We start from the raw sequence: 20,885 nt of genomic DNA on the forward strand, positions 1-20,885 counted from the left end.
GTTTTTTTCTTTTTTAGGGTTCCATCCCTCAAAAGGAAAAAAGAACTCTTATAGGTTCACTTCGTTGTCTGCCTGTCGTATCTGTAAAGACAAGGGGAATAAAAACCCATAGGGTAGTTCGCGATGGCCTAGGATCATGAATTTGGTAGCTTTACTATTTTCTTATAGCACAAGTAAAGGAAAAAAAGTTTTGTTTTTAGTACGATGGTACTGAACCCGACGTGTGGCAGTCTGACTCGCACATAACTGATTTATGTTTTTTCTTTTTTCATTTATACCGGAACTGAACATTTTTAATTTTACGCAAACGAATTCCTGCTTCCAATTAATATAACAAGTGTGTGACCGTTTTTAGGTCGTTGAGCAAAATTGAATCGATTTCACGGTAATGGGAACAATGTGTGATAATTGCCGTATGAATACAACGAGGGGGAGAAAATTCTACATGGAAATTTTCCTTTCCTGTTTGATATTATCATCAGTAGTTATTACGCCAATTTGTACTTACATAACATTTAATTTATAATATACCAAATGATGCTCGCGACTTCTTCCACTAGAAATTAAGCATTTTTAAGAATCCTGTGGGAATTGTTTGATTTCCTGGATAAAAAGTAGCTTATGTAAGTACATCTCCGGGATGCAAACTATCTTTGTAGCAAATTTCGTCAGAATTATTAAGTAAATGTACCATGAAAAGGCGACAGACAGAGAGGCAGACCGACAGATAGACATAGTTTCACATTTATAATATTTAACATCTTCTGGTAGGTATTTTTTCCTTGTAATGAATGATCACTGCGCTAAATTAGGGGTTCAATTTTCAAAAATCATTTCTTAGCGGATTTTTAGCCCGATCTTTCCAGTAGTTTAAGCTGTACGTTGGCAGATCAGTCAGTCAGTCATTCGGTCAGTCAGTCCTTTTTATATATTTAGATGTAAACATCAAAGTGCTCTGCCCTCAGTTACAGTTTATTTTAAAAAGCTCAACCATTTAGGATAGTAACTAACGTAGTAAAACAAGAAATTTATTCGGATTTTATCTTTCCCAGGCAGTCCGTTATCGTCAGTCACGGGGACAGTTACACGTGTGTCGTCAGTCGTCGGCGGTGAAGCAGACCTGCCTTGCGACTCCCGACCCCCACAGCGCAATGACAGTTTGCTGCTCGTCGTGTGGTACAGAGATGACAATCCAGTGTACAGGTATGCTGAGTTATTCCTCCCCAAGCAGTTAGCTATCATCAGTGATGGGGACAGTTACACGTGTGTCGTCCATCGGTGGTAGCGAAGCGGACCTGCCTTGCGAAACCCGACCCAGACAGCGCAATGACAGCTTGCTGCTCGTCGTGTGTTACAGAGATGATAATCCTGTATACAGGTATATATAACTCGCTTTCACCCCATTTTATATGCTTCGACCCTAAGGGACGATTTACTTTACAGTTTAGACCGTGTCGGATACGATCCGCGTCATATCCAAACCACGTAAAACATTGAGATGAACTACTGATTAGAAAATGTCTAGATCAGGACTTGAAAGCATCGAAGAAGGAGTGTAGGTAAAAACAGAGTGTAGATAAAAATTATAAACATAAAAGAAAAGTACCAGAAAATCCACATCTCCGAGCGGTTCCTCGCGAAACTTTTGTGTTTTAATATTGAATAGGTAGTGTTCTTGAAACCTTAAGTGGTACCGTCTGTAGAAGACAATGGCGTTATAAATAGCTTCCTAAAGCTCCGTAAGCCGTCTAAGAGAGGAAAAAAATATAGCACTGTTTTTTGTCTATCTTGAACGATGTTTACCGAGATATTGCTTCGCCGGATATGAAGAAAGGCTTTAATATTATGAAATGGAGAACTGGTTTAATAAGAACAAGGATTTAAAGTAGGCTTTTCACAATCAGTTTAAACGTTGGTTTAGTACTTAGGTAGAACAACAATATTTCATCCTGCTGTTTAGTACAGCTTTCCATTTGCATGTTTCTGTGGGGTTTTGTATATGTGTATGTGTGTGCAATAAAAAATTCAAACACACTAACAATACATAAACAAAACAAAAATTTTATCAATATTTTAAACCTTCGTCGTGACCTTGATATAGAAAAATAAAGAAGTACAATGATTGATATCAAATCCACACTAATAAAGTATGATGTGTAAAAATGCAAAAGTATATGTCTGTTTGTCTGTCTGTTACCTTTTCACCGCCCATTCGCGTAACGCTGAACACTTTGGCCAATATGTATTGGAACCATAAGGTTCTTGTACTCGGTGAGTTTCATCTTTGGAACGTTTTTGGGATTCCGTACCTCAAAAAGAAAAAAGGAAGCCTTATAGGATCACTTCGTTGTCTGTCTGTCCGTCTGTCTGTCGTGTCTGTCAAGAAAACCTATAGACTACTTTCCGTTGACCTAGAATCATGAAATTTGGCAGGTAGGTAGGTCTTATAACACAGTAAAGGAAAAAATCCGAAAACCGTGAATTTAAAAAAATGTGTTTATTCATGGACAGAAAATTAGTATTTTCAATTTTCAAAGTAAGATAACTATACCTACCAAGGGCGAAATCATATTATGAAAGGGCTTTACCTGTACAATGTACATTCTAAAACAGATTTTATTTATTTTTATGTGTTATAGTTTTTGATTTATTGTGCTAAATGTCAAAAAAAAACACCCGAGTACGGAACCCTCGGTGCGCGAGTCTTATAGTTGGCCACTTGGCCAGTTTTATAGCTGTTTTAGGTTGTATTTTCTCCGTGCAAAAGTTTTATCAAAAATCGAACTCCTCGCAAGCACTACACGTCATGTCCGTGCAACTTTGTACGAATGTTCCCGAAAAAAGGCACTCCCAAAGCGATGAGAGGTACATGTGTTCTTACTGACAGATAACGAAAACACGAAAAAAAGATACGCCCAATATTATGAACCTCGACAAAGGGTCGACCCTTTTATATACCGCCGCCGTCCAAAACTCACGTAGCATAAAATTTTCCGCTATAAGCTTTGTATATATTATTTCTGTTCACTTTCTACGCGCACATTGCTTGCATAAAAATGGTTAATAAGCGGCAGTTTTTTCCAAGTATAGTAGAAGTTTTGGGAGCTGGTTTTGTATAAGTTACTTTGTATTTTAGGGATAAACTTGAAGCACAGAATACTAATAACTCCATTACTACGCAAAGAAAGTCGGTGTTGCGGTACTAGTAATTAGTAATTAAATCAGTTCAATACAATAGTATGGAGTGTAGGAGGAGTACGGCGTAGCGCGTCTGAAGAATGTGACTTCTTTCATATAAGACGATTAGTGGCTAGATTTTAATCTAGATTAATTTTGATTTAGAATGTACTATATTGGAGCTATATAGAGAGGCATATTCGCCCAGCGAATAATCTCTTAAAATAAAGATTTAAAAAAATAATAATGTGACATATTTATGTATTTGAACAGTTAATCAATTATTATTAAATGTCTGGCAAATGACGTGATTTCTAATACTATTCCGAAGAAAAAAAAATTAGACTTCATACTTTGACGTAAGATTTTTACCACTTTATTTCCTGTTATCTCCCAATGCCACCATGATCCAAACTTCATAGTCGCTGATCGTTCCCCTCTGTATTGTGGAGAATACGCAAAAACTTTCAACTTTTATAAAATGACGAAGGTCTGGCACGCACTGGTTCTCTCTCTATTAGTTAACAGTGACATAAAATTACGTCAGTTAGTAGGTTCCACAACTAAGCGAGCCTTCTCTAATTAAATCTCACGCTACCGTTATTGTCACGAAGAAGGTATTCGTCTCAATCTGTGCGTGTTAATTAGGAGATTTATGACTTTATATTGCCACCTTAAGCCCGCCATTCCGGGATTTACGTGGAATATTTCAGACGCAAACATAATCTATGTTATAGCTATACTTAGGAAAACGTGGAATATTTCGATTTTACAATAACCTTCAGAACACCTTCAGTTATTTACGAAGTAAATGAAATTCAATACCAATATTGTATCAATGCTAGTCAGGCTTGATTGTTTTCTAGAAACGACGTATTCGTTATATAAAGTATCTATTTTTAGCGTTCCGTAAAGGAAAGGTGTCAACAGGACTCGATTATTAGCCCTCCGCTGTCCATCCGCCTGTTTGTCAGCGGGTTGTATCTCATGAACCGTAATAAGAAAGAAAAACTATTTATTTGGTACCAACAAAAAGATAACTTAAAATAAATAAAATATGAAATGGGACGCGTGGTGTGAGGTGCCTAAATGGACTCCACTCAGCATTTGTTGCGCCTGTGTGTAATAAGTGTATATGTGTGTGTAATAAGGTGAAGAGTTAAAATTTTCACAGAGGGTATTGTGAATGGTGCATCCAGTGCAAATTTTACTTTAACCTTAAAATACTACCCCGTAAACCCACGCCTGGGCAATAAACACTATACTATTTAAAATGAAGCATTAAATTCACAGTTCACACCGCCACGCCTGACACCGCGCCATTTTAAATATGATTCATAAAACATTTTATAACTAAGCATAAAAGTATAACTGCGGTGTCATTACATTACTGCACGCTACAACATTACTACAAATAAAGTTCTAAACATCAGCTTGTAGAATACCTACTAGCTGAAGTTTCTAACTTAATTAGTGCTTTCCGGATTATTAGAATACAAGTGTAAATTAAAAATTTATAACACCCCCGACAAGTGAAGGTTACAGTAACCAATTTTCTTGGATTATAGCTTAGAAAACTCTCGATCAAGCCACCTTTTAAATAAAAAAAACTAAATTAAAATCGGTTCATTCGTTTAGGCGCTACGATGCCACAGACAGATACACAGATACACACGTCGAACTTATAACACCCCTCTTTTTTGGTCGGGGGTTAAAAAGCTTGCAAGTAGTGTGGGACAATCCCTAATTCATGGTTTATCTAAATGCCACAAAATCATATGATTTCTTCATTGCCAGTACACATTAACCTCAAGCCACGCCAACCGAGTCATGGCAAGAACTTGTTAAAATATCAACGGTGTTTCCAGCGAAATGTTTCGTGAAATGGAACCCAATTTGTTTGCATCGTCCGTACTTTCAAATGTGGGGCGCTTGGAAATAAACTCCCAAACTCATTTAAGTTAAGTACAAAAACTGTGATTGCGATGCATTGACTCTTTATTTTGGCTCTAGATAAAGTTTGTCTTTGGGTAGGGAGTAATGTAAAGCGAAATAATTACAAGTTGGAAAAACGACTGCGCTTCGCGGCGCCTCGTCGGTAAAAGTTTGCGTGTGTACGCTGTAACATGGTTTTGATAGGGATGTCGCGTGGTTGTTTTACTTTTTCGTTTCCAAAAGAGATGTTTGAATAGCAATCTAATTAGCCGTGGCTAAAACTTCAAGCTGGTAGAGTTAAGCGTATAAAACTTTTACATTTGTTTACTGTTTTTAAAGCTTTTGTGATTAACTTGTATTATAGTAATATTTTTATATCAGTTTAAATTATCACTGATTACTAAAATATAAAGAAACGACAGTCACTCCCTCCCGAAAAATAGCCAAATCTTGTGCGGACAGGCTGGTGTTACGGTAGCAGTCGGTAACTAAATCAGTTCTTTTGTATGGAGTGTTAGAGGTTTTATTTATACTCTGTACTAGTGCAGAGTGAAAAGAGTTTATACTTTATTTGATTCATTAATTAGATTATAATCATTATAGAAGCAGAAAAATGTATTTGAAGAATTAACTACAAATATAAAACAAAAAATTTAGATTTTCTGATCACTTTTCACAAAGGTAACTTTATCTAAAAAAGTGTAATGAACTTTACACCAAAGTTACAAGTATGATATTGAGGTATATCATATTTTCACGGTTAGCAATTTCAGTTCGTCTAGACAGTAAACTGATCTCATTTAATTTCATACTGTTAAATTTTACAAAAGGTATGAGAATTAAGCTGAGAGTTGTAAAACATAACTATAAAGATAATGTGATAAATGATAATGCTTTTTGTATGTGCTGGATATTTTATTTCAGTTGAGAACTTTAATTTGAGTGTAGACGCACCTTTGTTAAGGGTAAAAGAATGATCATTTTACGGTCATATTTATTTTAACTAACCTCCGACCCAAAAAGAGGGGTGTTATAAGTTTGACCTGTGTATTTGTGTATCTGTGTATCTGTCTGTGGCATCGTACCTCCTAAACTAACGAACCGATTTTAATTTAGTTTTTTTTTGTTTGAAAAGTGGCTTGATCGAGAGTGTTCTTAGGTATCATCCAAGAAAATCGTTTTTTTTGGATTATATCCAAGAAAATCGGTTTAGCCGTTTGAAAGTTATCAGCTCTTTTCTAGTTACTGTCACCTTCATTTGTCGGGGGTGTTATGAATTTTTAATTTACACTTGTTGTAACGTTTAAAACATTCTTTAATTTTTTCTACTTTTCTATAGAATGATAACGCATTATTTTTTAAAAAGACATGTTGGTGTTATTTAATAGTTGTCAGTTAAGGAATTCTGTCCGTTAAAAAAATATTATACAAGTGTAAATTAAAAATTTTCAACACCCCCGACAAATCTTTTTCAAATAAATAATTATGTATATCTAGGCAACGTCCATCTTGACAGCTTGACATTTGTCAATTGACATAATATTATGAACCTAACGGTTATGTAACCTTCTTTTCTACAAGAAAACTAGAAAAGAGCTGATAACTCTCAAACGGCTGCACCAATTTTTTTGGATTATAGCTAAGAACACTCTCGATCAAGCCACCTTTCAAACAAAAAAAACTAAATTAAAATCGGTTCATTCGTTTAGGCGCTACGATGCCACAGACAGATACACAGATACACAGATACACAGATACACAGATACACAGATACACAGACACACAGATACACAGATACACACGTCAAACTTATAACACCCCTCTTTTTGGGTCGGGGGTTAAAAATATTGTGACGAAGTTATTACGTTAGCGTTAAAAATCCAAAGAGTTCAAGTTTAGTTAGAAGGCTCAGACTTTAATAAATGTACGTAGGTCTTGTGAGTTAAAACACTTGTAGTTTTACCATATGGCAAACGACACTAACCCAAGGTGGTAAAGCACTTTTGTGGTTGATGGTACAAAGTGTTTGTATCGGTTCAAAACGATATCTCTATGGTTCAAAATAATTCACCTTTCTTGAAAAATTGGTGCAATATTGATGCATAAAAAAGTGAAAACGTTGGCAAAAAGTTCATTATTCGCTACACCCTGTAAACGACAGGCCTCTCGGAACTATTTTTTGTTTCCTGCCGTAACTGAAAAAATATTCTCCCTGGACCGTTTATTCTGCCATTACATGTTCAAAGGATATTTCTTGAGTACAGGCCATTACCTGTTTATATAACCTATATATTGTTTTAGTTTAAGAGACAAACAAAAAAGTGGAGCTGTTGTGTTCTTGAACTTATGTTCCCTTACAAAACTTTTGAAAAATAAATTTTAAATAAATTTTAAATGGTCGTCAAACAGAACATCTGTTTTGAGGGTGCCATCTTTTATCGAAGTACCAAATTGTTAGTGCCATAGATAAAAAGCTCTATTTTTTCTGATTATACGATAATAATTTAGTAGAATAAAAAATTGCCAAGTCTTTTTCAAAAATAAAATCCTACAGTTTAGCTTTATGTCAAGCGCGCTTAAATATATATTGTTACCTTTTTGCACTTTTTTAACCCCCGACCCAAAAAGAGGGGTGTTATAAGTTTGACGTGTGTATCTGTGTATCTGTCTGTGGCATCGTAGCTCCTTAACTAATGAACCGATTTTAATTTAGTTTTTTTTTTGTTTGAAAGGTGGCTTGATCGAGAGTGTTCTTTGCTATAATCCAAGAAAATCGGTTCAGCCATTTGAAAGTTATCAGCTCTTTTCTAGTCACTGTAACCTTCACTTGTCGGGGGTGTTATAAATTCATTTACATCTGTGAATATAAATATTGCTCTACTATTTATTATCTTGCTACAATCTCTCAGACTTTACGCAGTCTGTTACGTCACTAGCACATAATAGGCAAGAAGTAAAACTCGGTAAGTGCTCGTACGTTAGCCAAGCCCTTGTTGGTTTGGAATGAACACATTTACCGAGCTGGAAGTGGTAATATTTAGTGATATTATATTTTCCCTGTAAACACACGTAAGTGGCTACTTTGTAACATTATTTTTTCCCTATTATTGTAAGCCCAACTTGAGCTAGAAAACTTAAGTTATTTTTACTGTTTCCAGAAGCGTAAATTGGCTATGTTCGCTTAAAAATGAAAATAAAAATAGATTATGACGGGCTTTATTAGCCTATAGCACAGAAACGATGAGTCCGAAAAGAAAAACTAGTCCAGGTGATATAATCACACTAATATTATAAAGGCGAAAGTTTGTATGTGTGTGTGTGTGTGTGTGTGTGTGTGTGTGTGTGTGTGTGTGTGTGTATGTTTGTTACTCCTTCACGCTAAAACTACTGGACGGATTTGGCTGAAATTTGGAATGGAGATAAATAATATCCTGGATTAGCACATAGGCTACTTTTTATCCCGGATAATCAAAGAGTTCCCCCGGGATTTCAAAAAACCTAAATCCACGCGGGCGAAGTCGCGGGCATCGGCTAGTATTTTTATAATTTATTATAATCGTTGATGGGTCTTGTGATTGTATAGCTTCTAAACGACTATTTCATAATCTATATCTGAACCAATTTTAAATCGATTTTGTAATCGAATCAGTCATCTGTTATTTATGTAAAATGAGGAGTCTTACAAATATATACTATCAGGGATCGTCAACTTAACCCAATTTCCACATCCACCAAAGGACCATTTTCAGGTAACATAATCAAAATTTTCCTCAACGACCATCCCTTTGGAAATAGATTGCGGCTGAAATACATATTAAACATTAATGCTCGCTTTTAGGGTGGCCATATTTATCAATCATTCTCAATTCTGTCCTCGGAGTAATTTATTTTATTACTTTGTAAGGGGTCTGAACAAAGGGACACGAATCTCGAATCTCCGTTAAAATCGGACGAAATTTCCGAGCCCTTGGGCGACGCTTTTCAAATAAAAGCAGCTGTGTGTAATACTGTAATATAGATAGGATCGATTTATGATTTAACTCTTAATACAATTCAAAAATATTTTACTTATCTTTGCTTGCAACTTACTGCAATCAGGCCCATGATGGATCAGGATGAATGACGACTCAACATTTTAAACCTGAAAATATAATATACTGAGTGGTGATAAGACCTCAGCCCCCCGTTCAGGGAGTCTGAGGTTCGATCCTGGGTACGCATCTCTAACTTTTCATCATTATTATCATCAGCCTGTGGACGAGTAGTTGCAATAATATGAAATTCCTGAAAATACAATAATAGTAAGTCAATAACAAACAACACAATATAATAGGTATTTTTGGATCTTACGAGTATTATTTATATTATGGAAGCTTCTTGAAGCTTATGACAAGCCCGCCAGAGTATAATCAAACTCGATAAAAGATGGTCTAAGGATGACCCATTTTACGGCAGAAATTATGGCCGAAATATTACTAAGCTTATTACTTTCGAGCGGTTATTACTTATATTTAATTTTGGATAATTAATATGATGTGGTATGATTCTGAGTTTATGATTGAGGGTGTTCTTTAGGGAGTTTTGAGTGGCTTAATTTCTTAATGTTTGACGAATACCCTGCCTTTCCGTATTTTATAAGGAAGCCACTCAGTGCCCATGAAAGACTAAGGATACCGGTCCATTAAAATAAATCAGAGACGAAATGAACTTTATCACGTCATTCATCAACAATCTGATTAGTCTGCTAACACGTCAGCACTCCGATACATCCGCTCTGGAGGCATCCACATCAACGCACATTTCATGTTAGCTATCTTAAAAATATACATGAACCCAGAAGGAAAAACTCGATTTGAATATGAGTGGGACGAGCTCTGCTTAAACGTACATATTTTATAATTATTTTAATGTTGTAAAAATATAGAATATCTAACAGAAATTATAATAATAATTATGTATGTGTAACCTCGCCCTATATTTGCACCCCAAAAACCACATTAACCTTAAAATATCACGTTAATATGAAACCCTTAACCTTTTTTAAGTACTTTTTATTTCAATATTCACTGAAATTTGCTATTTATATTAAAAATTGTACGCGTGGGGTCCACATTACGTTTAATTTGCTCGTTTCGGCAAGTTTGCACCTGCGACCCGTAGTGTAAGAGCCAGTGCAGCCTGTGGTGTAAGAGGTGTGTTCAGTGTTTCAGTAGTTATTTAATAACATAACTGGCACAAATTAGACCTAGTGGGTACAGACTACGGTCTATTTGGGCTGTAAATATGTAAAAGCTACTGGTATGACGATAATTGCAAATTAAGTCAGAAAAAATCGTAACCCTTTGGAAACGGTGTCGTTTCACTAGTTATTATAAGAGATTATCCATGAAGTATTATTTTATCAACACCATAAACAAATCATTCACCAGTTCTCTGTCTATACCTCCAACGAGCTGTTACAATGAATTTAAGCCCGGAATTATTAAAAACCTTCGCTGAAGAGAATATATTTAAATAAGTACCTACCGTGCCGACCAAAATGTTTATTTCGTTTTTATAATCCTGAATATATACTCTTTTAAAAAATATATTTGTATGCATGAATGGGTAACGGGAATAACTCGTAATATGAACTTCGCAGATGAAATACAAAATTGTAACAAGAGAAAATTATGGGGATTTGAATTTTTACCCGACTACGGCAAAGCCAAAAGGAATGGTTATGATTTTAGCAGTCTATTTATGTATAATAACAATAATAATTGTGCCATATCGATCTGTCGCAAACTGTACATAATTAAATTATTTATTTTATACCAAACGTAGGTATTAACATTGACAAAGCTTAAGGTTTGCACCCACCAGCGTAAGCGACTATGGACGTGCGCGGGTGAACTTTGTCGCTGACCCTACCTATTCGTAATCTTGCATGTAACGTGGTACTACCCTAACAAAGCTTGGGCTTTTGTTTCAGAACCACTTAAAAAGAATGATCGGTCAAAATTCAACTTTGTAATCGAGATGGGAAATTTCCTAAAATCTTTTGGAAACATATTTTACCCTTGTGCATTAATACATAATATGGGCCAATTTTTATTTTATTAGTTTAAAAAATAATAATTGTAAACGTATAAAAAACATATTGCTTGGCTTACAAGAAATTAAAACATGGGCTACATTTGGCTTTTTTAAATCATTAGTCCTAGCAAAATCAGTGCGACAAATCTTCCAAGAGGTTTTTTCACAGTATTTATGTACATGAAGCGTCGCTAAACCGCGACAAAATGTGGTCGCACTGATTATGCTTGAGCTGCAAAGCGTGACTTTTAATCCGTTTCATTTCTCTAAAATCAAAGCTTTTGTTACGCGAAACAAAACATCCGTTTGTAGTAAATAAAAATACACAAATATTTTAGCGTATTGTTGACTCAAAACACGTACCACGCCTGAAACTCAATTAATTTGATGAAATTTTACGTAATTAAATTCTACATTTTGCAACTTCATAAATTACAATGAATTTCAAAGTTGAAATTTATTTATACCTTCTGCCACAAAACGTAGCACATTGTTTTCCCGAAAAAAAACTCTATCATTTTTTAATAATTTTTAGAAAGTTTGTTCCTACAGAATTCCTACTAAATTCTTAACAATTCATATAAATTACTAGCTTATACCCGTGATTTTGTCCGCATGACTAGATATACTTTGAAACCATTATTTTACCCCCTTAAGGATTAAATATTCAAAAATCCTTTTTTAGTGGATGTCTACGTTATATTAGCTACTAGCTGATACCCGCGACTTCGTTCGCGTGGATGTAGGTTTTTTGAAATTCCCGTGGGAACTCCTTGATTTTCCGGGATAAAAAGTAGCCTATGTGCTAATCCAGAGTATAATCTATCTCCATTCTAAATTTCAGCCCAATCCGTCCAGTAGTTTTTGCGTGAAGGAGTAACAAACATACACACACACACACACACACACACATACAAACTTTCGCCTTTATAATATTAGTGTGATACCCGTGATTTTCTCTGCGTGACTAGATATACAAAGAAACCATTATTTTACCCCCTTAAGAATTAAATTTTCAAAAATCCTTTCTTAGTGGGTGTCTACGTTATAATAGCTATCTGCATGCGAATTTCAGCCCTATACGTCCAGTGATTTGATCTGTGCGTTGATAGGTCAGTCAGTCAGTCGGTCAGTCTCTTTTTACCTTTTCCTATTATTCCAGGGTATAATCTATCTCCATCCCAAATTTCAGCCAAATCCATCCAGTAATTTTTGCGTGATTGAGTAACAAACATCCAAACATCCACACTTTCACATTTATAATATTATATTATTAGGATTAGAATAAGGATTTAATATAGTATTTCGAACGCATTCAAGATGCTTTGATTAAATTGTTTTGTTTGCTGAGTTAGATTTAGTGACATTGAAAACTAGATTTAGAGACCTAACTAGTCTTCAGTAGTTATCAAATAAATAAATAAATAAATAAAAGGGGTCAAGACCCTCAATGATGAGGAGTATAAAGTAGATAAAGAGAGAAAGCGATGGCTCACTTTTGACTATATCGAAACTGATCTGATTATCCTCCGACTAAAGTAAATCTGATGACATTTTATGTGATTATATTTTGCAATTTGCATTTCCAACTGTATGCATGAATAACAAAGAGATGTCAAAATAAATTATTACATTCCATATCACGCAAATATACATTTTAAAGATGAGCGAAGCGAGGTTTCGGAGACCGTTCGAGTGAATTTGCCCCTTGTCCGTCTATCCATAAGTCTGGTCCGGTTGTTAGTAGATAGTTTAAATTAAATTACCTAGTACCTATAACAGACATATATCAAACAAAAGTCGTATTCTTGAAGCTACAAAATGAGTAGGTATGAGAGTAAACATCAAATTTTAAACAAAAAAGAGTTGCAGTCCGCAATTTTTTTTTTTGTTCGGAATGATCCGTCTACACTACAGAGAGACTGTAAAGTCAGATAAATCAGTTTTACACTATTAAATACGTGGTCATATTAATACATACACAGTACGTAATTCATTTTATAGGTGTACATAATATTTTTATCGTTACTTAAAACGTATACTAATATATTTTTAACCCCCGACCCAAAAAGAGGGGTGTTATAAGTTCGACGTGTGTATCTGTGTATCTGTCTGTGGCGTTGTAGCTCCTAAACTAATGAACCGATTTTAATTTAGTTTTTTTGTTTGAAAGGTGGCTCGATCGAGAGTGTTCTTAGCTATAATCCAAGAAAATCGGTTCAGCCGTTTGAAAGTTATCAGCTCTTTTCTAGTTACTGTAACCTTCGCTTGTCGGGGGTGTTATAAATTTTTAATTATTTACACTTGTTACTTATTAATTCTAATATAAGAAAGCGATCCACCAAGCAAGTAGAGGTTAAAATTATTATTTTCAGATTCACCTGAGCTTGTAGAGTACATATTGAAAAGATTCTGGGAAGTAGAGCATAAATCAATTTTTTTAAGCCTACTTATAAAATCAACGTTTCTCAGCTGTTTTGACCTCTTCTGTACTAAGCTAAACTAAAATTAAATTGCATAGCCAAAAATTCCAACATTATTTCTACACAAAATGTAGGATGGATTTACGAATATCACTACTACGAGTAGGTACCTACTATACGTTGCTTCGTGTTCTGAATAATGCACACACGAACTAAGCTTTAAAAATCGTCGACATGGGAAACCCTGTATTATACAAGCTTTAGGTAAAGCGTGTGTTATGTTATACATTTATTATACACGCTCTAAGTCTTCGTCGTTTGATTCAGTTGCAAGTTAATTTATTAAATTTTTGCATAACCATTAGAAATTTTGTTTTCGTTTTTTTTTAATGATATATTTAGAACTCACTGCATCTTTGTAGTTTATTTACTGGTTTTTGAACTCCTCGGTTTCTCTGATCTCTACCCATATTATAAACTAGCTGAAGGATGGACCAATGAACAAACACACTTTCTCATTTATAATACTAATATGAAGTTTGATGATGCAAAAGTGTTTATTTGTTGGTTTGTTCTTCAATCACGTTACAACGAAATAACGGGTTTACGTGTTTTTTTTCATGGTTAGGTATAGTGAAAGATCTGGAAAGTAGCTAAAGCTATTTTTATCCTAGTAAATCTTAGAGTTCCCACAGATTTTGTATTATAAATGCACACGAACGAAGTCACGGGCATAATCAAGTATTAACTTAATAATAACTAAGCTGACCAAGGCAAAGCCTGCATCAAACTAGACTAACTTAATTGAAAAGTATCTCGAGACTTCAAAGATGATTTTATCTTTTTATACACAATATAATTATGATTAAAAATACGTTTTTATATGGAAAATAATACTCGTGGGTATAATTTGACGTGGGTTAAGTCCGTTGTTTTTCTCGAAGGTTAGAAAAACTAAGTACAACACTTAAAATGTCTGCAGCTTTTTAAGCTAATAACGTAGGTAGGTAATGCCGCATTAGATTTGCTTGAGTTAGACCATTTATAGACTATAGAGTGGCCGACTCTATGGTCTAAACGTTGATATACATAATAGGTATTTTTACCATTGCTTATAACGTATACTAATTTAGTTTTAACCCCCGCCCCAAAAAGAGGGGTGTTATATGTTTGACGTTTGTATCTGTGTATCTGTCTGTGGCATTGTAGCTCCTAAACTAATGAACCGATTTTAATTTAGTTTTTATTGTTTGAAAGGTGGCTTGATCGAGAGTGTTCTTAGCTATAATCCGAAAAAATCGGTTCAGCCGTTTGAAAGTTATCAGCTCTTTTCTAGTTACTGTAACCTTCACTTGTCGGGGGTATTATAAATTAATTTACACTTGTATTTAGTTAATCCTTCTATAATAATAATATGTTCTGATAAAATCATTTTGTAAACATTATTATGAGTATTTATTTCTTTTACTCATGCTTCATTATTGTGTTAATTGCGTCATAATAATAATGATAATTATGAAAAATATAGAGTTATTATTGATAGAAAGAGCAAAAGTTGGTCCACACCGATTTACTAAGTGAAAAAGAAGCTCAGCAATTCTTCTCTAGTAATATGACAACTCTCTGTCTTATCAGATTATAATATCTCGTTAGCAGTTAGGATCACCAATCGCCATGTAATTGGACTGGACTAACCTAATCCTACGAAATGAACGTAAGTTGTTCGATATACCTACCAAATAAACTTTTCTAAGGCCGTTAATATTATAGAGCCTTAGCTTTCTTCTCTATTATTCTAAAATTAATATCGTTTACTGCTAATTCTAAATTCCTGCTAAGCCACTAGTCCGATTGAGTTGAAACTTTTACCTACTAGAAGAGGGATCTAGGACATAGTCGCCACAAGTAGAACATATTCCAATAAATTGACAAACTTCTCAGAAAAAAAGGTCCTACGAAAATCGGAGCAAATATAATCGACCCTCACCGATCCAATCCGTTTTTTATCACCGGTATATTGGAGAGCAAGATAGCGCTAATACACACTATAAACTTTAGTGACGTGTTCCTTGCTAAATTCTGCCTTTATACCGTCAAACCGAAGTGCAGTCGAGTCGAGTCGAGGTTGGCAGGTGTAAGACATCTGCATCAATCGGATATCTACTAAAATCGGTCGTAGTCGGACACAAATTGGTAACCGATTTTAACCCGATTACTAAAAATCCGATTAACTGACTCAAGGGCCAAAGCATCACAAGGGGCAATTTTTGAACGCTCAATTCATACGAAGCGGTTGGGAATCTTCGTTACATTGTGTTTTACGAGTGCTCAACGTATCAGGGTTCACACGCGATTTATTTATAAGTTAAGATAAGAATGAGAAAGTGCCTTGAATTTTTGCCAACGAAATATTATATTATGAAGAAATACCTTCGATAGCACACGGATATATAAATCATGCGAAATTGCTGGTAAATAAGTGTGCTTCTATTGATATTGAGAACAGCGTTAGGGTGACCAATCAACATTGAGCTATGCTGTGCTGTGCGTAGCTCAGCTAAGCTAACTTTCTAGCGCTATGTTTTTTCTACAAACTACATTGAGATACGTGGTGTGCTGCGCGACTGTGACAGCGCGATATGCATGCTCACAAGTGCAAGCGAGATAGACGGAATATGAGCGAGATGAGCAAGGCGTGATGAGCGAGACAGCACGTATCGCGTGAGTATTGCAATGGTTTGAGCTCAGCACAGCAGTACAAAGCGTAGCTCTGCAGGGTTCGTTTCTATCTTCATTAAAATCTAAGAGAAGCGAACATAACCATGGCACAACGCAACCTAGCTTAGTGTTGATTGGTCACCCTTAGCATGAACTTTGTGTTTGTGCGTTTGTGTTTATGTTAGAGGTACATGCCCGGGATCGAACCACAGACCCCCCGACTGGAAGGCCGACTAGGTACCACCAGTGTTCAGCGTCAAAAATGTGAATATTAACAGTATTACGAGCTCGTTCACACAGGCTGCGTAAGCGTTACGTAAGCGTAGACGTAGCGCGTACCATTACGTTGTAATGTATGGAATTGTATGAAACATGGCATACCGCTTGCGTGGCGTAAACGTTCACGTAGACGTAATGCATGCAGATACATCTACGGGTTCACACGCATCACTACACACGTGTTACGTGTACGTGCTGTATACGCAATTGGTGTGAATCGGCCATAAACCTTGTGTGTGATCACAGCATAACGGCAAATACATGATAACATGTTTGATTATTGTATTTGTTTTAATTAACATCATCAATGTCAATTACCGTTTATTCCGAATCGTGGACTGTCTTTTTGACAGCTCATTATTATTTATGCAGTTGAAAATATGCATATAAATGAATTGTCGTCAAACATATCGCGTAATTGAACAAGTACAATAAATTAACTTGATTATCCGTATCACTATAATGATTATGTGTGTCAGCATTATAATTTTTTTTTTCTCTCTCGTCTGGCTTTACAAAGATTAGCCAGTGTCAAGTTTGTAGTTATTTGTAACAAATTAGGGAAACTATACAAGTATGGACCCCGTCTGTGCCGGCGCTCGCCGACACACGCACGGCACCCCCTTAGAGCGCTTTCCAGTCAGTCAGTTTTAACAAAAAAAAAAACACTCCAAAAAGGCAGAGCACGCCCGCCAGCTAACACCAACACAGACGAAGTCCCATTATAATAATATGATGCTCTTTTTTTTTTGTTTTTAGGGTTCCGTATCTCCATAGCAATAAGGAGCCCTTATAGGATCACTTCGTTGTCTATTTGCCTGTCTGATGTATGTCATGTCTGTCAATTCGGGGGAATCAAAACCTATATAGGGTACTTTCCGTTGACCTAGAATCATGGCATTTGGCATGGCACAAGTAAAGGAAAACTGTGAAAACCGTGGATTTGTGGTTACATCACAAAAAGATTAAATTGTGATTTTTAAACATATATCCAAGTGGTTGAAGTTACGGGCAAAATCTAGTTAAACATAAAGCTGGGATAACAGAAATGGTCCCAAGCCTACAATTTTAAGGCTCAGTGCGGGTCCACATTATTCAAAAACATGGGGGTGACGTATGGTACGCTTATTATGGTTAATAATATTTTGTGAAAGCCATTTTTCTAACTTAAGCTTGGTGGCTTTTTAAATCGCTGTACAAAACCTTCTTTCTTATTAACATATTAATTTGATGTTTTTACATTATTTCTTGCAAGTGTATGTTATTTTTAGCTTATTAATATAAAAAAAACATAACATTAAATACAGCCATTATTTTTGTAAGATGTATTTTCATCCCTCTTTCAAACAATAACAAGATTTCTTAATAAGTAGGTAAACATTTACTTATAAGTACTTTCGGATCTTTATTTCTTTGGACATTCCCTTTGGAGCCATTAACGAATCGGCTGTGTTAAGTAGAAAAATACGATAAAGCTGTTTTATGTATATTGCTTTATTTATTTAATATTATCTCGTTATCATTGTTTCTTTTTAACCCACTACCCAAAAAGAGGGGTGTTATAAGTTTGACGTGTGTATCTGTGTATCTGTCTGTGGCATCGTAGCTCCTAAACTAATAAATCGATTTTATTTTAGTTTTTTTTTTGTTTGAAAGGTGGCTTAATCGAGAATGTTCTTAGCTATAATACAAGAAAATCGGTTCAGCCGTTTGAAAGTTATCAGCTCTTTTCTAGTTACTGTAACCTTCACTTGTCGGGGGTGTTATAAATTTTTAATTTACACTTGTTACATTTTAGTTTAGTGTGCTTGTGTAGGTAAAAAATTTGTATTTCTATTATCTTTAGTGTCTGGATCCTGCTATTTTTTTTTACACCAATAAGTCAGGCCCGGCTTAGAGTTTCTAGAAAAAAAAGACTAAATTTTAGTGCAACTTGAACAATATAGGCTTTGACTGGCAGCTAAAGTTACAAGGTTTGGCAGCTCTAAACTAAATTTAAAAGTGTCAAAGTGTGTCGGTCCTTTTCATATTACATTAGTAAGAAGAGGATGGGAATAAGTACTCTAAAATTTAGTTGTGCTCGGAATCAGTACCAATGAAGATGATGATAAAAATCTCTGTTCACGCAATGAATCCAGCCCAGTTTAAAAACTATAAAGAGCTCAATTCATCACTCAATAATTAATATATTAACAGGAAACCGCGAGCTCGTTAATAAACCCGCTTCACACGTGAGGCCTTATCAAAAATTTAAATCGCCTCCAAAAATTCGCCTCCGTTTTTACCAACTAGTGCATCCTTTATTTCTGGGTGTTTTGCCAAATTTTAAAGCAAAAATTACAAATTACTGGGTATTTTAAAAGCAGATTGCTGATGTAGTACATTACGATCCGTATGGCGTAAGTTATTATTGCACGGTATTATTATTGCATTATTGCACGGTACGCTATACCTACTCCGTGCAATACTAGACTCAAACTCGCTCAAGTTACGTGCATCGTATAATATATTATCCTTCCAGTATCCTTACAGTAGCCTCTCAATATAGGTATTTACAACATAATTTTTGTAAGACAAAATATTCTTAGTTAGAAGAAAATTAGCAATCAACACAACAGGCAACTAGACACCGTAACAGGCTTGCGACTCCTACGCTCCGCCTCAGGAAGGTCCAAAAGTCATTTGTGGGAATGGATATAATCTTTTATAACAAAATTCCTCAATCAATTTTAGACTTGCCTTTGCACAGGTTCAAAAAATCTATTAAAAATAATATGCTACTGAGAAAAGCATATTATAGGTACAATGGAAGATCATGTAAATGATAAAATAGCGTGGATGTGACCTGCAGCTCGCTCTAGCAATACGCGGGACCTCAATTGCTTTTATACATGCCATTATATTGTATATCAAATCTTTGAAAAGAGCAACCGCTGAGTTTCTTGCTGGTTCTTCTCGGCAGGAAAGGCATTCCGAACCAGTGGTAGATGCTTTTGACGATGCAGAAGAACTTGTAAAAGTCTAATTGAATAAAAATATTTTGAATTTGAATTATGATTTTATAGCTCGTGTAAAAATGGACTACTTTCATGGTACGGAAAAGCGTTGTTTAAATACTGACAGTCAACCAGTCAATCATTTTCTTCTTTTATACATATAGATTATGCGACCGAATTAGTTTCGTCTAGTGGTTAGTCCAATAAGCTTAGCATCTGGTGTAAATTATGATTCTTTTATTTCACAAAGAATCTGCCTATTTATTCTTGGCAGCGTTCCACCCGCTCAGGTTAGGTACTGCTATCAGGTAAGGAAAGTTCATAAAGTTCTATTATAATGGTTACGTCATTTTTAGGGTTCCGTACCTTAAATAGAAATAAGGAACCCTTATAGGGTTAGTCTTTCTGTCTGTCTGTCTGTCTGTCCGTCCGTCCGTCGTGTCTTTCAAGAAAACTTATAAGGTAGGTACTTCCCGTTGACACAAGTAAATGAAAAATCTGAAACCGGGAATTTGTGGTTACATCACAAAAAAAATACGGATAAATAATAATTAGTATTTTCAATTTTCAAAATAAAATAACTATACCAAATGGGGTCTCTCAATATGGAAGCCTTTACCTGTACACTCTAAAAAAATTTTATGCACAATAGTTTTTGACGTATCGTGCAAAATATCGGAAAAAATACCCGGGTACGGAACCCTTGGTGCGCCAGTCTGACTCGCACTTGACCGGTTTTTAGATAAAACCCAATTTGCTGTAAATCTGCATGTTACAAAATATACGCTCACGTTTAAATATTATAAGTAGCTCAATTTATCACGTAATAATTAATATATCACCAGGAAACATACACCGGCTTCACACGTAGCGGCTTATCAAAAATTCATATCGACTCGGAAAATTCTCTCTCGCCGCGGCGCAGTGAGATGGGAACTTTGTCACATATATTTTGAAATCCACACGCATTTACTTTTTTACCCGACTACGGCAATGCCACAAGGAAGGGTTATGATTTTAGCAGTCTATGGTATGTATGGGTGTATGTATGTAGGTTTGTATTTATGTGTGTTCCACCTAAACTACTGAGCCGTTTTTCTTCGATTATAGCTAAGAACACTCGATCAAGCCACCTTTCAAACAAAAAGAAACTAAATTAAAATCGGTTCATTCGCTTAGGAGCTACGATGCCACAGACAGATACACAGATACACACGTCAAACTTATACACCCCTCTTTTTGGGTTGGGGGTTAAAATAAGTTAAAGGTGCGTGCCCGG

The 20,885-nt window shown here is 35.4% G+C and overlaps 1 protein-coding gene across 1 annotated transcript in view; it reads left to right on the forward strand.

Annotated features, from left to right (window-relative positions):
* LOC123865924 (nephrin-like) overlaps nucleotides 1–20,885 on the forward strand; it is a 198,704-nt gene that overhangs the window by 93,435 nt on the left and 84,384 nt on the right. Inside the window, exon 3 of the mRNA XM_045907145.1 lies at nucleotides 1,053–1,203. Coding sequence (XP_045763101.1) covers nucleotides 1,053–1,203 — 151 coding nt within the window. The remainder of the gene's footprint in view (nucleotides 1–1,052; nucleotides 1,204–20,885) is intronic.

This window comes from Maniola jurtina, chromosome 6 (assembly GCF_905333055.1).
Source record: "Maniola jurtina chromosome 6, ilManJurt1.1, whole genome shotgun sequence".
NCBI classification, from domain to species: Eukaryota; Metazoa; Arthropoda; class Insecta; order Lepidoptera; family Nymphalidae; genus Maniola; species Maniola jurtina.